This window comes from Zingiber officinale, chromosome 6A, assembly GCF_018446385.1.
Source record: "Zingiber officinale cultivar Zhangliang chromosome 6A, Zo_v1.1, whole genome shotgun sequence".
Taxonomy (NCBI): Eukaryota; Viridiplantae; Streptophyta; class Magnoliopsida; order Zingiberales; family Zingiberaceae; genus Zingiber; species Zingiber officinale.
In genome coordinates, this window is record NC_055997.1 from 65,793,263 (window position 1) to 65,810,495 (window position 17,233).

Below are 17,233 nucleotides of genomic sequence, written 5' to 3' on the forward strand. Positions count from 1 at the left end.
GCCAAGCGTTCGGTCAGCCCGTCGACCGCTTGGACTTCGCCGACTATCCGGTCGCCCGTCGACCTAGGTTGGACTTCGCAGCGTCCGGTCGGCCGTCGACCGCGGACTTCTCGCCGACTATCCGGTCGGCCCGTCGACTATCTGGCTTCTGCACACTTGATCAAAGTGTTAGACAATAACAAACTAACTTAACCTGATTTGTCATTCATCAAAACCTGGGTTAAATCGTTAGTGCTAACCGCACCAACAATCTCCCCCTTTTTGATGGAATGACAACCTGGTTAAGTTAGTGAAAACATATGCAAGTAACAACATGCATTTATGTGGTTTTTAAGTTAGTTAGTATTTTCAAATTGGTTTAGCTAACTTAACCACCTAACCCTTCTCCCCCTTTGGCATTCATCAAAAAAAATGAACAGAGGTAAATAATCATAGTGAAGAGTTATTGTAAAAAAAAAAAAAAATAAGCACAGATTTTTTGAAATGTCAAGATAATCTGGGGGAATTTATACTTTTGAAAATTTGTTTAAAGCATTAGCTTTTAGCTTTTAGAAAGCTAGCTAAGTTTAGATAGTTTCATTTACAAACATAAGTTTTCAAACACCAAAATTCCAAAACTATGTTTGAAAAATTTATTTTTCCAAAAACTGATTTATTTTTCAACACTAAGTTTTGACAATGATTTAAGTTTGAAATATCTAACTTTCATAATTTGCAACACTGAGTTTTTGCAAATCAAATTGATTTTGAACTTTACTTTTAGTTTTCAAAGGAGTTTGGTAAAACTAATTTTGATAAAGTAAAATAATTAAATCTAATTTTCAAAAATCAAAATTTTAAAGTTCAAAAGTACTAGTTTCAAAACCATGGTTTAAAATACTTGAAAAGTTGAGTTTTCAAAGACTAAGTAAAAAAGGATAATAGGTTTGTGATTTAAAACAAACAATTTTGAGTTGATTTAGAGAAGCTTAGTTTGTAAACTTAAGTTTTGAAAAATCTAATTTCCACAATTTTCAAAACTAAGTTAAATCTAATTTTCAAAATCGATTTTCAATAAAAAGTAAAACCCAATTCTTAAAAACAACTTAGTTTTATAAGAGTTAGTTTTCAAAAGTAGGTTTAAGAAATTTTTAAGAAAACATTTTTCAAACAAAATTTAAAATATTTATATAAAGGGAAATTTTTACTTAGTTCCTCCCCCTGAACCTGACATAAAATTTGAAAATATTTGCTAAAAATATTCAAAGTAGATATATATATATATATATATATATATATATATATATATATATATATATATATATATATATATTTTAAATTGAGGTAGAATTTTCTAGAGAGATTTTAAAGAGAAGATCAAAAAATAGCACTTAAGGAGATAATTAAAAAATAAGCCTCCCCCTTAATTTGATACTTAACTTTAACCAGCTGTCTAACCAATTAGGTACTAACTAGCTATCAGAAGATAGTAGCTTTCACATGATTAGTCAGATTAAGTTGATTACAAGCAGTCAGTTTTTTGACTTGACTGAATAACTTTAATCTGATTAATATCTGAGTTGTATTTAACGTCCAGACTTATGTTGATGCACTGAAATAAGCATCTTAAGTCCAGACAGTTGGCCTATGCATCTCACCCCTTTCTATGTTTGTCAAACACAAGCAAGGTAAACCTAGGGTGTTGGTGAGATGCTCAAAAACTAGTCCTATGGGTACATGCTTTCTAAGGATTCAAAACTAGTCTAAGGCCAAAACTGTTTTTGAAAATCTAAAAATGGAAAGTTTTGAAAGCATACAGTTTTAACTTATAAGTTTAAAAAACATTATTTTAAAAATAGTTTTAAGACAATCCTAGTCTATTAGGCACATCCCTAATTTTCGTCGTAGGTTGCTAAATTCACTTTCAGGGAGTGGTTTTGTAAAAATGTCAGCTAAATTTGATTTGGACTCAATGTACTTGAGTTCAATATCACCTTTAATAACATGATCCCTGATGAAGTGGTGCCTAATTTCAATATGTTTGGTTCTTGAATGATGCACAGGATTCTTGGTTAAGTTAATTGAACTTATATTGTCAATTAATACTTTTACATTCGTGATGTTTAAGTTGAAATCTTTTAGAGTATGCATCATCCATAATAATTGTGCAACACATTCGCCTATAGCTATGTATTCTGACTCAGTTATAGATAGAGCAACACAATGTTGCTTTCTACTAAACCAGCTAACAAGTGATGAACCAAATAATTGGCATCCACCACTTGTGCTTTTGCGGTCTAATTTGCATCCAGCATAATCTGAGTCAGAATACCCTATTAGTTCAAAATTATTTGTCCTAGGATACCAGATTCCTACATTTGTTGTTCCTTTAAGATATCTAAAAATTCTTTTAACTTGTGTCAAATGGGATTCCTTAGCACAAGTTTGGTATCTAGCACACATACTAACTGCAAATAAGATATCAGGTCGGCTTGCAGTTAAGTACAGTAGGCTACCTATTGCACTTCTATAGTATTTTAAATCAATTGATTTTCCATTTGGGTCACTGTCTACGATTGTGTTTACTGCCATATGTGTTTTTATTTCTTTTGTATTTTCCATTCCGAATTTTTTAAGTAATTCTTTGGTGTATTTATGTTGATAAATATAATTTCCTTCATTTGTTTGTTTGATTTGTAATCCTAAGAAATAGGTTAATTTTCCCACTAAGCTCATTTCAAATTCTTTTTCCATTAGATTAATAAATTCTTCTAAAAATTCTGAATTTGTTGAGCCAAATATTATATCATCTACGTATATTTATGCAATAAATATGTCTGTATTTAATGATTTAACAAACAAGGTTGGGTCAATTTGACCTTGTTTGAATCCTTTAGATGTTAGGTAATATGTTAGCCTCTCATACCATGCCCTGGGTGCTTGTTTAAGTCCATATAGGGCTTTTTTTAATTTAGAAACATAATCAGGGTGTTCTAAGCTTTCAAAACCAGGAGGCTGACCTACATAAACTTCTTCTTTGATTAGTCCATTAAGAAAGGCAGACTTAATATCCATTTGGTATAGTTTAAATCCCTTATGGGCTGCATAACTTAGTAACATTCTAATGGATTCTAATCTGGCTACTGGGGCATATGTTTCGTCATAGTCAAGTCCTTCAACTTGACTAAATCCTTTGGCAACCAGCCTAGCCTTATTTCTAGTAATTTCCCCAGTTTCACTTAGTTTGTTTCTGAATACCCATTTTGTTTCTATTATTTTCTTATTCTTAGGTGGTGGGACTAGGTCCTAGACCTCATTACGCTCAAATTGGGCTAGTTCTTCTTGCATAGCTATAATCCAATCTGGGTCTAGTAGGTTCATCCACAGTTTTAGGTTCAATTTTTGAAATTAATGAAATTTGACTTAGGTTTCTAAAAGATGATCTGGTTTGAACTCTTAATTCCGGGTCACCAATTATTTGATCAGTTGGGTGATTTGGGTTAACCCTTATTGTTCTAGGAGGTTGATCCTCCTGATGTTGTTCCTCTTCTTCATGACTTAGAGTTTGGTTGGTTTCTGGAACAAACTCAGGTGTTTGTGTAGATCCTATGTCTTGTTTAGTTTCTTCAAATTTTACATTAGTAGTTTCTTCAATTTTTAAGGTAACCTTATTGTAAATTTTGTAGCCTTTACTATTTAGGGAATACCCTACAAAAATTCCATTTTCAATTTTAGAGGTGAATTTTCCTAAGTGTTCTCTTGTATTTAAGATGAAAACTGGGCACCCAAATACCTTAAAATATTTTATATTTGGTTGTTTATTATAAAACAATTCGAAGAACGTTTTGTTATGAGTTTTATTTATTGTTGTTCTGTTCTGTACGTAGCAGGCTGTACTAACGGCTTCTGCCCAAAAGTATTTAGGTAGGTTATACTCATTTAACATTATTCTAGAAGCTTCAAGTAAAGTTCTATTTTTTCTTTCTATAATTCCATTTTGTTGGGGGGTTTTAGGGCATGAGAACTCATGATGGTAACCGTTTTCTAGACAAAAACTGTTAAAGTGGTGATTTTTAAATTCTCCTCCGTTGTCACTCCTAATTCTTTTAATTTTAATATCTTTTTTGTTCTCAATCTGTTTGCAAAAATTTGTAAAAATTTCAAAAGTTTCATCTTTATGTTTTAAGAATTTTACCCAAGTAAACCTAGAATAGTCGTCTATAATTACTAAACAATATAAGTTTCCATTTATAGATTTGACTCCATGGGAGTCAAAAAGATCTAAATGTAGAAGTTCTAAGATTGAGTTAGTTTGTGGTTGATTTGTTTGTTTGTGGGCTGATTTAGTTTGTTTGCCTTGTTGACAAGCATTACATATGGTTGAATCTAAGTTAGGTAGCTTTGGTAAGCCTTTTACAAGTCCATTTAGTTTACTTATATTTCTAAAGTTGGTGTGAGACATCCTCCTATGCCATAACCAAGTTTCTTCTTTTTGTGTTAAATAACACTTAATGGGAGAAATGGTTAGGTTGATGGCATAGATGTTGTCTTTTCTAAAACCTTTTAAGCTTATGGTAGGATTATCTAGATGTTTGATTAAGCATTCTGTAGATAGAAATTTGACCTTATACCTAGTATCACACAATTGACTTATACTTAGAAGATTATATTTAAAATTTTCAACAAGTAAAACATTTGTAATTATAAAGTCTAATTTTAATTCAATATTACCTATACCAATTACCTTTAGTTTGCCGTTGTTTCCAAAGGCAACTGTTCCTAGGCTTTTGTAAGTGAGTTGAGTGAACTTGGTGTGATCTCCAGTCATATGTTTGGAGCAACCACTGTCCAAAATCCACTTGGTTTCCTACAGTAAGTAGGATTTAAAGTTAGTCTTTTGAGCATGCATTATTTAAGTGTAGAATTAATTTAAGTTTAAAATTTTGAATTAATTTTTAAGTTTAAAATTAAAATTTTGAAATTAATTTTTAAGTTAAAAATTAAAATTTTGAAATTAATTTTTAAGTTTAAAATTGAAATTTTGAAAATAAATTTTTAAGTTTAAAATTAAAATTTTGAAAATAAATTTTAAGTTTAAAATTAAAATTTTGAAAATAATTTTTAAGTTAAAATTAAAAGTTTGAAATTAATTTTTAAGTTTTAAGATTAAAATTTTGAAATTAATTTTTTAAGTTTAAAATTAAAATTTTGAAATTAATTTTTAAGTTTTAAAAACTTTAAAATTAAAATTTAAGCCTTATTCATCTCACCCGATCTATATTATCAATCAGGGAATCCTATGATTTTGTGAGATGAAATTAGTTTGATTACTGAGTTTTGGTTTAACTTGTGTTAGATTCAGACTTAACTTTGGTTTCTACAAATAGGCATTCTTCGGATAAACTTCTAAGCTTGGTGAGTCACAAGGACATCATTAGAAGTAACCAACCTTTCGAGGTTTTCCGAATAGTCCTATCCACGGAACTTAGTACTAAATCTTGGTCTAACTGGTTAGGATTCGTTTAAGGGTAGCTTCGGTCAGTTCCACTTGGCCAAATGCACCAGATCGAAACCATATCTTTCTAGACATGCGATGCCCAAGTTTCCCTAACGTACTATCATCCAAAAATTTCACCAATACCATGATTCAAGTTAAACTTGGTCTCTAATTCTAATTGCCCTGCCGGGTTTGTTAGTTTTGGGTTACCCTGTCGGGTAAGTTAGTTTTGGAGGTGCCAGCTATTCTGGAGCCTCCCCCTGAATCATTGGCCATTAATTTAAGTTTTGATTTTAGGCTTGTGTCGATTCTTTTTATAGTTATGATTAACTTGGTGATAATTTTGTTGATTTTCAAACTGTTTAGATTTTGAATTTGATTTAGGTTTGTATTTTGGATTTTGGTTTGGTTTATTCGATTTTATATAATGTATTTTTTCTTTAGGTATATAATATTGATTAAGTCCTACTTGCGTGGTCAGACACGCTTTCGGAACCCAAGCTAGATTGGTTGATTTGTATTGGGTTATTAATGAGTTGAAGGTTTTATTTGAATTCGACTTATATCCCAGTCCGATTTTATTATAACATGCTTTTTGATTATTTAGGATTAAGTCTAGATTTTTTGATCTTGTTATAAATTTTTCTAGTAATTCTTTTAAATTTTTAACATCATTTTTTAACGATAGATTTTCCTCTTCAAGTGTTAGATCTTGAGTTGGATTCGAATTTTTTAATTGTTCCTTGAGGTTTTGATTTTCCTCAAGAAGTGATTTATTTTCATTTTCAACTTTAGTTAATTTACTATTCAAACAGGAGATGATTCTAAAAATTTTTTTGTTTAAATTAAAGTATACCTCATTCGAGCCTTCGGAAACGAGTACGGACTCGTGGCTTGTTTCGGGTTCAGACTCGTCTTCATCTTCCGACTCGTCTTCTGTTTCGGCTTCGCGGGCCATCAGTGCGAGGTGGCTCTGATGTTTCTATTCTTCTTCTTCTGATTCGTCCGAGGAGTCGTCCCACGTTGCTTTCAGTGTTTTCTTTTTGGTTGGCTTTGGTTTGTCGAACTTCAGTTTTGGGCATTTGTTCTTGTAGTGTCCCTTTTTATTGCAGCCGTAGCAAGTCACGTTCTTTTGTTCTGAGGGAGAGCTGATCTTTTGAAGGTCCTTTTTGCTGAAGCTCCTCTTTCTCCTGGTGAACATTTTTCTTACCAAGTTCACCAGGTGTTCTTCGTCTTCGGAGTCTTGGTTAGATTCATCTTCATTTTCAGGCTTGCTTTTCTTTTCTTTGGAGGAACCTGCAAATAGAGCTATACCTTTCTCGGCTCCAGCATTAGTTTGTTCATGTAATTCTAATTCACAGAAAAGCTCATCTAATTTTAAGTTAGAAAGATTCTTAGAAATTTTGTAGGCATCTACTATTGATGCCCACAAACTATTACGTGGAAAGGCGTTTAATGCGTACCTTATTAAGTCTCTGTTCTCCATCTGGTGGCCTATCGCATGGAGCCCGTTGAGGATGTCCTTGATCCTCGCGTGTAGTTGATTCGCCGTTTCACCTTCCTGTATTTTTATATTAAAAATTTTATTTAAGAGAATGTCTCGTTTTGTTACCTTGGCGTCGTTCGTTCCCTCGTGCAGCTCGATCAACTTGTCCCATAGCTCTTTAGCGTTTTTGTGTGGACCGACTCTGTTCAGGTCTTCTCTTGTCAATCCACATTGTAGAGTGTTGATCGCTTTATTTTCTGTTGACGCCTTCTTCTTCAAGTCAGCTGTCCAGTCTTCAGGATCCAGTATATTCCTGGAGGTGTCTGCCGGAATTTTGTAGGGTCTCGTAATGCTCATCCACTGGTCGAAGTCTGGTTTGAAGTAGACCTCCATGCGCTTCTTCCAGTACGGAAAGTCATCCCCGTTGAAGAGTGGAGGTCGTACTGTGCTGAATCCTTCTTGTTGGGACATTCTGTGCACAGGTAAATAACCGAAAAAAAATATCCCAAGACTTGGTCTTGGATTAGTAGTGCGGGAAGAGAAAAATAGTAGAAAAATCTAGATTGATATTGCAAAAAATGATAAACAAGTTTTGAGTGTAAAACTGAAAACCAAAAAATCACCCCATCGATTGGTGGTTGCACCAAATCAGAGCGGTTGCTCTGATACCACTTGTTGGACCGTTAGATTCGATAGAGGGGGTGAATATCGATTCTAAGTGCAGCGGAAAAGTAAAATAGACACATGTTTTTTACTTCGTTCGGAGCCTGTGACGACTCCTACTCGAAGGCCCGTGGTCCTTGACCACTTTCGTTGGGCAATCACTAGCAATTCAAATAATGATTACAAAAGGAACACAGTGAATGCTAATGAAAACTAAAATATCACAAGAAGGAAAAGAAGTACTTCTTTGAACCGTCCATTCATTTGGATAGTGGTTCTCCAGCGTTCATTGTAAAATTCTACAATTGATTGATTAAAAGATCATGTTTTGCGCCTGGAATGTGACGTATCTGCACAAACCATGATGCTCCACGTGGCGACGACTTGGCTGATCCCTTCCGGGCGCCCGGTCCTCCGGGCGCCCGGATCCCTCCGGCGCCCGGACCACCTTGTTTGAAAACTCCTTTCCCGCAAACCAAAGTTAGTCAGGCAAATATGTATCTGTAAAAGCAGATTGTTTGCAGCTTAAAGTTCAACAGATGGATAAAAGAGTATGACTTAGATTACGTCTTTGCCCGAAATCTAGTCACTATCTCGACTTAGACATCCGAAATGGATCTAAGCGGATCGGCGCTAATGTTCCTTCCCGCATCCTCATGATCACTCCTCCGGTGACTTATCTCACTTACCGCACGTCCGGTCGTGGACTTCTCGCCAAGCGTTCGGTCGGCCCGTCGACCCGCTTGGACTTCGCCACTATCCGGTCAGCCCGTCGACCTGCTTGGACTTCTCGCCAGCTATCCGGTCAGCCCGTCGACCTGTCTGGGCTTCTTTTGCACACTTGATCAAAGTGTCAGACAATAACAAACTAACTTAACCTGATTTGTCATTCATCAAAACCTGGGTTAAATCGTTAGTGCTAACCACACCAACAGGTACAAGTGGATCTTAAAAAAAAAATGAAATCAGATGAAACAATTGATAAGTACAAGACTAGATTGATAATCAAAGGATACCGACAACGAGAAGACCTTAATTACTTTGATACATATTCTCCAGTGTCGAGAATAACTTCCATAAGAGGATTATTGGCTATAGCTGCTCTATGGAATCTCGAAATACATAAGATTGATGTAAAGACAGCCTTTCTAAATGGGGATTTAGAAAAGAAAATCTACATGAAACAATTTGAAGGGTTTTCTGTGCTAGGATAGAAAAACAAGGTTTGTAGATTGGTGAAGTCATTATACGGCTTAAAACAAGCACCAAAGCAGTGACATGAGTAATTTGACAATGCCATGAAGGAATGTGGATTCAAGATTAATGAATGTAATAAATGTGTCTATATAAAAATGACAAAGAATGACTACGTCATCTTGTGCATATATGTAGATGACATACTTATTATTGAGAGTAATGATAATATAATCAAATTCACTAAAGATATGTTGAACTTAAGATTTGACATGGAAGACATGGGCCTAGCTGATGTGATTCTTGGAATTAAAATTCTTAGAATAACAAAAGGATTTATTCTTAGTCAGTCTCATTACGTGGACAAAATTCTTAAAAAATTTACCAAGGGTGATACTGCGTTGGCGCGAATATCGATAGATACGAGTCAACATCTATCAAAAAATCGAGGAGAAAGTATCTCTCAAATAGAGTACTCTCGGGTGATTAGAAGTCTGATGTACCTGATGAGTTGTACACGACCAGACTTCGCCTACGCAGTAAGTAAACTGAGTAGATACACGAGTAATCCCAGTGTTGAGCACTGGAAAGGGATAATAAGACTACTGAGGTACTTAAGGTATACTCGTGAATATGAATTTGTTGTGATTGATGGATACAACAATGAGAGTTGGATATCTGACATAAAAGACTCTAAGTCTATGAGTGGATATGTATTTACTCTTGGAGGTGCAGCTATATCCTAGAAATCTTCTAAGCAAATGGTAATAACCATATCTACGATGGAATCTGAGTTTGCAACTCTTAACAAATGTGATGAAGAGACTGAATGACTACGACAATTCTTAGAAGATATCCAAGATGGTCGAAATCTGTGCTGGCAATTTGCATACATTGCGATAGTCAATCAACAATCGATCGGGCATAGAGTCATCTGTATAATGGTAAGTCTAGGCATATACGTCATAGATATAATATCATTTGACAACTACTCTCAACGGGAGTTATCGCTGTTGACTATATGAAATCAAAGGATAACCTAGCAAATCCACTAACCAAAGGGTTAAACAGAGAGTTAGCTGCAAGCTCATCACCAGGGATGGGCTTGATGTCATTGTCAGCGATCAGTGAAAAGGACACCCAACCTATGCTGACTGGAGATTCCAAGAACTAGGTTCAAAGGGACAACTAATCTGCACTGACTAGACACACTGTAGGGGATAACCCAATAAAATAGTGACCGGACTAGGGTAAGCCGATGGGTTTTTAATGATCATGAAGAGTAGATGACTACTTTTGAGGGATCACTTATGTGAGAAAGATGTGGGGCCGTATCGAAGAGAATTGGAGGCACAATTCTTAGACCTTCTCATAGAATCGGACGTGTTCATGGTAAAAAATGAACACACTCATGAGAACTGAGTTGTATTAGAGAGAGTCTTGGGTGAGATATGTCAATGCTTGCACAGACGGTAGAATAGTTCAAGGACATCGTGTCTACTATCAGCTAGTAAGCAAACAGATCTTTATAAGGGAAGGTTTAAAGGGTAAAACCTACATGTCCTATATTGGACTCAACTGCTGAATGTTATCACATATCCTATCTCCATTCATATGGGGGATTGTTTGATATGTGTGAATGGAGAAGAGGTGGAAGATGATAGAAGCTTCATTGTAGATGAGACTTTAGTCCCAAAATGAGGGTTTTAGGGCATATTAGTTGGTTTATATTGATTCACATGCATTGATGATTAAACAAATGCATGAGGAGAGACTCTCTCTCTCACACATGGGTGTGCTAGGGGGTGTAAATCGAGGGCCTTGATTGCGCTGAACCATGTTGATTCGTGTGCAGACATGACCTAGACACGCCGAATGTCGGATCGGTCGGGGGCAAATTTTGCCTAAGTGGAATAATCAACATTTTGCCATGTAAACCTTTTTGCTGCTTGTGTAAAAAGTAAGATTAATACAGAATCAAAACGGTCGAGTGAAATGCTGGCATTTCACAACTCGGTGAGTAATGATCATTGATCGATCATTAACATTGCTGTTGATATGAGGTCCTATATAAGAAGACTGCGATCATAGGTAAAGACACACACATAGAAAAGCAGCAGAAGCTCTCCGCCTATGTTCCCTCTTCCTTTGTCATGAAAACTCCTGCTTCGTGGAGTGCTTGTGATAGCAGTCGGATATCAGTCAGTTCGCCGTGACCACCAGTACTTGGTGTGCACCACGGTTAACCGTTGTATCCTGGGAAACAGACGACCCGAGTAAACCTCGAAACACAACTGGAGGTGGGCAAATTTGTTTCAAGAAAATTGTGACTCTCGCAGGCTTCGGTCCATTCGCCCGTTCGGATTTCGCGGCTGCTCGATTTCTCTACTCACTCGGCTTGCCCGCTCGGACGCTCGGCTTCTCTGCCCAACTGGCTACTTGGCTGTTTCACTCGACCTCACTACTCGACCGGTCGCACGCTCATTCGGCCTTTTTGTCCGCCCGGTCGACCTCTCCGCTTGCCCGATCGGCTTCTCTATCCACCCGGTCGGCTTCTTTGTCCACCCAGTCGACTTCTTTGTTTGCCTGATCGGTCTCTCTGTCTGCTCGGTCGGCCTCTTTGTTTGCCTAGTTGGCCTTTTTGTCCGCCCGATCACACTGCTCGATCGACTTCTCTGATCGGACGACTGCTCTGCCTGATCGGACTCTGTGCTCTATCTACAACTCGATTGCTCGACTCCACGCTCGCTCGACCGTACTATTCGGTCAACCGCTTATCTTGTTCGGTCGCTCAGCTACTCTGCTCGATTGACCACTTGGTTGCTTGGTTGTTCTACCCGTTCGGCCGCTCTACCCGTTCGGCTGATCTGCCTGCACGATTTCCTGCTCGGCCGACCTACCCGCCCGGCCTCTCAGTCCGCTTTACCATAACTGTAACACTTGATAGAAACCAACCTCTATTGATAACCTAAGATTATCTATTCAGATCATCTTAATAAATAAATTAATTTAATTTAATATAATTTAAATTTAGCTAAAACCTCCAAAAGCAAATTACTCGTCCAAGAACCATTTGGTACAAAGCAAGTCAAGAAATTTGAAATAGCATAAGTTTGAGCCAAACCAGACTAAGTAGATCGTGAGGCATACCGCATACAATTATTTGTCAGAACAGTGGAAGGACTCGGAAGGCAATGGGAAGAGATTGAAAGTGTGTAGTCTCACGTAATTTTATTTTATTATAGATGAAAAGTACTGTTAGTAATTGGGGGTATAAAATGATGTACTTTCAAACGACGGACATTCCAATGATCTCAAATCTATCGCTATTTTTGAAAAAACATGTAAATTTGAGTGGTGAAAATAATTTTCACAAATTTTTTAAAATAAAAATTAAATGGACATTCTAAATTATGTAAATAGTAAAAAAATCTTGTTAAAAAATTAAAAAAGGCACCCTTTTATATTGTTTAACCTAAAAATATCTTTACTACTCGTGTTATTATAGCATTTATCAATTGCTACAGCACATAGCATTTAACGGTTAATATAATGCTATTGTAATAGTACAGTACTACTTAATACTTATTACAACTGTATAGTAACTATTTAAATAATTACTATAATTATTTTAAAATAATTTTAACCAATTTTAAATAATTTTGATGAAGTTAAAGTAATTTTGATTAAATTGGTAAAAAAAAATATTTTAATATAAGTATTTCAAATTTAGGATTATAATTTTAAATTTAAGATTTAGGGTTGAGTGATAAAAACACTTGTATTTTAATGTTATTTTTTTATTAATTTAAAGTAATTTTGATAAAATTTAAAATTTTTTAAAAAGTTGACAAAACTATTTCAATATAATAATATTTTACATATAATAATTTTGATGAAAATGAAATAGTTAAGGTGCGTTTGGTTTGCACCATTTTCATTTTCATTTTTTGAAAAACGCAGGTTTTCTAGAAAACAGAAAACGACTTTTTATCATTCTCTGTTTTTCTAGAAAACGATAGTCAATTTTTTAAAAAACGCGCGCGAAAAATACAAACCAAATATATTTTTCAGAAAACACACGTTTTCCAAAAAATGAAAATGAAAAACGCGCGTATCAAACGTCCTCTTAAATTTTTATCTCTTAGAAGTTAGTGGGATGTCTTTTATTTTTTTTTAATAAATAAAGGTTTTTTTATGAATTCTAGACGCTTTTTGATTTTTGCCCTGGACGAATTTAACTAGTGGATAAAATGTAAATGATCAAATTCCGAGGATAAATGACAAAATTTGTAAAATAACCCGGAACAATATAAACACGCTAGGGTTTTGGGGGCAGAGCAAATCGAAATCTCCAAAGGAGAGAAGATGAAGAGGCTACATTACTTCTCCTCCTTTTGCCAAACTGTGTCATCAACGCGTTCACTTCGCCCCCACGATGCTGCCCTGCTTTTCACGGTCTTACCTTATTCGGCCTCGGCCGCCGCCGCCGCCGCCGCCGCCGCCGCCGCCGCCGCTGTTGCCGCCGCATCCATCACTGGGAGGCACATGTTCATGGCCCAGTACCTCGTCAATTCATGTGGCTTCGACCAGGAGAAGGCCACCGAGGCCTCGAAGCTTCTCAAGGGCATCCAATCCCGGCAGCAGCCGGACTCCATCCTTGCTTTCCTCAAAAGTTACGGCTTCGATGACGGATCAACAAAAAGGCTCCTCCTTTTGTTCCCCAAATGTCTTCTTTTGGACGTAGAGAAGGCATTTGCCCCAAGGTTTCGAGCTTTCGAAGATCTTGGTCTCTCCCCATCCGACATCGTCAACCTCGTCAGGTCGAATCCCTCCACCATCAAAATGAAACACGAACGCATTGTATCTAAGATCGAATTTTGGCAAGGCCTTCTCAGCTCCAAGGATGCACTGGTGAAGTTGATCAAGACAAACCGAGGGATTCTTACGTACAGCATTGAGAATAAGATCAAGCCCAACCTTGAGTTACTTCGGGAATGTGGCTTGGACGGCCCAAAGCTTGCCTCTATCTTGCGGAATCGTCCAAAGATTGTGGCACAGAATGCTGATTTCTTGAAGTCCTTGATCAGTCGCGCAGAGGACTTGGGAGTGCCTCGGACATCAGAGATGTTCCATCGCATTCTTTGTGCACTCTTTACGGTCAGTTCAGAGAAGTTCAAGATGCAAATGGAGTTGTTCCGGAGCTTTGGGTGGTCAGAGAACGATTTTGTTGCGGCATTCCACAAATGTCCTACCTTTCCACTAAAGTCTTCGATGACTTTGCAGAGAACAATGGAGTTCTTGATAAATGAGGCTGGATATGCTTCTTCTTACATCGCTATACGTCCAGTACTATTGATAATGAGCTTGGAGAGAAGGTTGATTCCGAGACACCGGATCTTGGCAACCTTGAAGTCCAGGGGGCACTGTGAAAGTGATTACAAAGTAACAACATACATAATGGCTACTGAGGCCAAATTCGTAGAGAAGTACATTACCCTCTACAAGGATAGGTATCCAGATCTGAGTGAACTCTATGCAGACTTAAGCCACTGTAATGCTTCTGATTCTGGATTTCAATGAGGTAAGTCATTTTTTCCCCTGCAAGTTATCATTCCTGTTGTCATTTTTCACTGAATAGATTCTCCTTTGTCAAACTCTAAGCTAATATTTATGCCAACAAGCCTGAGGATAAGAAGAATTCACAGAATCATGGTCTTGTTTTTGCATGTCAATATGCATGAAGATAAGAACAATTCACAGGATATTGATCTTGGTTTTGTGTGTCAATTGAGCTAAAAGCTCTCAGATTCATCACTTGCCATGTTAGACAATTGTTACTGCAAGAGACATCCTTCCTTTATGAACACTTCTTGAATTGTTTTGAACACTTCTTGAATTTTGTCATTTGAAATGGTGTTACATGTTTGATACTGAATAGCTGTATTCTTGTAGAACACTATACTACTTTGAGTTTGTGACTTGCAATATGGATTAACTCGAGTCAAATTACTTTTATAAATTTTAATGATGTTTTATCTTACCTAGCTGACTTTTTAACAGGGTTTATTAATTTTAACTCATTTAAAATTATTTTTAAAATGCATAATAATTTATATATATTTATATATATATAAGGTTGTTTTTTCTTTTCCCTTAATTGCTTATATATCTAGGGAATTTTTAAGTTCTCATATAATGAAAAAAAAATGATATTTTTCATAGGTTAAATTGCAAAATGAAGTAAATTGGAGAAAGATAGAAGTTGGAACTTTGCTTTAGAAGTTTTATAGACAATTAATTTTAGATTTGTGGCCATAAATGTGACTATTAAAGATAAAATGATAGTAATAATAAAAATTCAACTATTTTTAAGGGAGTTAGTTTTCTTTTTGCCAACTATAAATAATTATTATTATTTTGATATTCAGAGCATAATAATAAATACTGGTCCCTAATGGTATTCTAATTCTGGTTCTTTGATCCTCACCTAGAGGAAAGTTGTCAATTCTCGTCCAGAGAAAAGGAAATTACAAATTGCATTAATTCAAAACATAAAGAATATATGAGATCCAAATGTTTTTGATAGTTTGAGAACACAATCTATTCTTTATTTTATAACAGAAAAACTCTAATTTTTCTAATAAATGGATTTTTCTAAAAACGCAACTTTTAAAAAAGTCCCAACTAATTATAAAACTTAACAATTCAGACAACTTTTAAAAAATTAAATTCTTGACAGTGTCATTCTCCCTAACCGAAGAAAACTTGACTCCGTCGAGTCGAGTGAGAAGATGAATTGACAAAGTGAGTCTGTCATATTGATTGGTTCAAGGCAGTGTCGCCTCTTCAGCTGGATCAAGCCATTATTGTTCCATTTCTTCTGGAAGCCTGGGGGAGAGGGTTCGAAGTTCATCTTCAGTGATCCACGTGTCATCAATCTGTGAAAATCCTTTTCAACGAACCAAGTATTGATGAGTGCTTCTCGGAGAGATCACTAGGTGATGGTCTATAAAGCTCTCAATCCAATGAGATGGTGGTGTTATGGATGAGAGTATCAGAATTAGCGTTGTAGATATAATACTTGTATGCAACGCTACAAGTATGCTTGAATTTATAAGCCTACATTGTATGCTTGAATTTATAAGCCTCATTACTCAGTGCAATTTCCCTCCTAATATCAGCATGGTTCTCTTTGACTCGGTAAAACTCTAACTCGGAAGGAGAAATGGCAAGTAAGGGAATCACGTCAATAGGTTGACGAGCTTTTGACCCATACACAATTTCAAATGGACTATGACCAATAGATCGATTTATCGAATTGTTGTAAGCAAATTCTGTAAGGGACAAGATTGAGTCCCAAATACTTGATTTTTCACCCGCGTAACACCTTAATAAATTTCCTAAATTGCAATTAACAACCTTGGTTTGACCATCAGTAAATGTAAAAGAGAATTTAAATTGAGTCCCAAATACTTGTGTAGATTTTCCAAAAATAACTGATGAATTTTATATTTCTGACACTAAAATCATGGGAAATTTGTGCAATTAGACGACTTTCCTAGAGACATTTTAACTATTTGTGATGCATCATTTATTTTATTGCATGGGATAAAACGTGTCATTTTAGACAATTGATCTACTACCAAAATTCAGTCATGTTGAGTCATGACTCCGGTTGGTACGAGGTAATCCTAAGACAAGGTTTATGCAAATAGCTTTCCAAGGTTCATGGGGTATGTATTTAGATTAGTGGTCTTTGTCATTTGACATGAGTGACATTGTGAGACAATTCGAGCAAAATTTCGTCGTCATAAGGGCTAGTAAAATCTATCTATCTAACACAAGGGTAATTGTTTTATCTTTTCCAAAATGTCAGTCCAATTAGGCCAAATAAGAAAGTCTCTAAGTGAAGTCCTTGGATGCAAAGGCGTGTCTTTAAATAGATACCCATCTTTGATCACAAAGTCTATCAAATCATGACGATTCCCATTTTGGATAGTTTGAAAAATTATTCCAAAATCAAGACAGGTCGTATATTCATCTTTGAGATGATCAAACCCTACTATAGTCATGTTCATGCATGTGGCGACGATACGACTTAGTGCATGGTTTGTTATCCACGCTAGAACGATGTTCTAGAACAAAATCATACTCTTGGAGGAACTCAACCCACCTAGCATGTTTAACATTTAATTTCTTTTGAGATTGAATGGAATTTAGCACTTTTTGGTCAAAATGGTGGAATGAACTCATGGGACTATGCAAACTTTGGATGATTGAGAATCAAATAGAAATGGACTAGTTTAAGAAAGGACAAGTGAGGTTAGAAAAGAGCAATGTTCTAAATGGTGTTGCAGACGGCCACCTAGGTGGTGCCTAGGCAAGAGGCGGAGGTCATCCACCCCGCTTTT

General features: G+C 36.0%; 1 protein-coding gene across 1 annotated transcript; it reads left to right on the plus strand.

Annotated features, from left to right (window-relative positions):
• The first annotated feature begins 13,137 nt into the window (after positions 1 to 13,137).
• Positions 13,138 to 14,709, plus strand: LOC121996473 (transcription termination factor MTERF8, chloroplastic-like). Its single transcript, XM_042550462.1, has 2 exons — positions 13,138 to 14,403; positions 14,484 to 14,709. Exon 1 carries the CDS (start codon positions 13,188 to 13,190, stop codon positions 14,400 to 14,402), a length of 1,215 nt encoding a protein of 404 aa, XP_042406396.1. The 5' UTR covers positions 13,138 to 13,187; the 3' UTR covers position 14,403; positions 14,484 to 14,709.
• Positions 14,710 to 17,233: the final 2,524 nt, after the last annotated feature.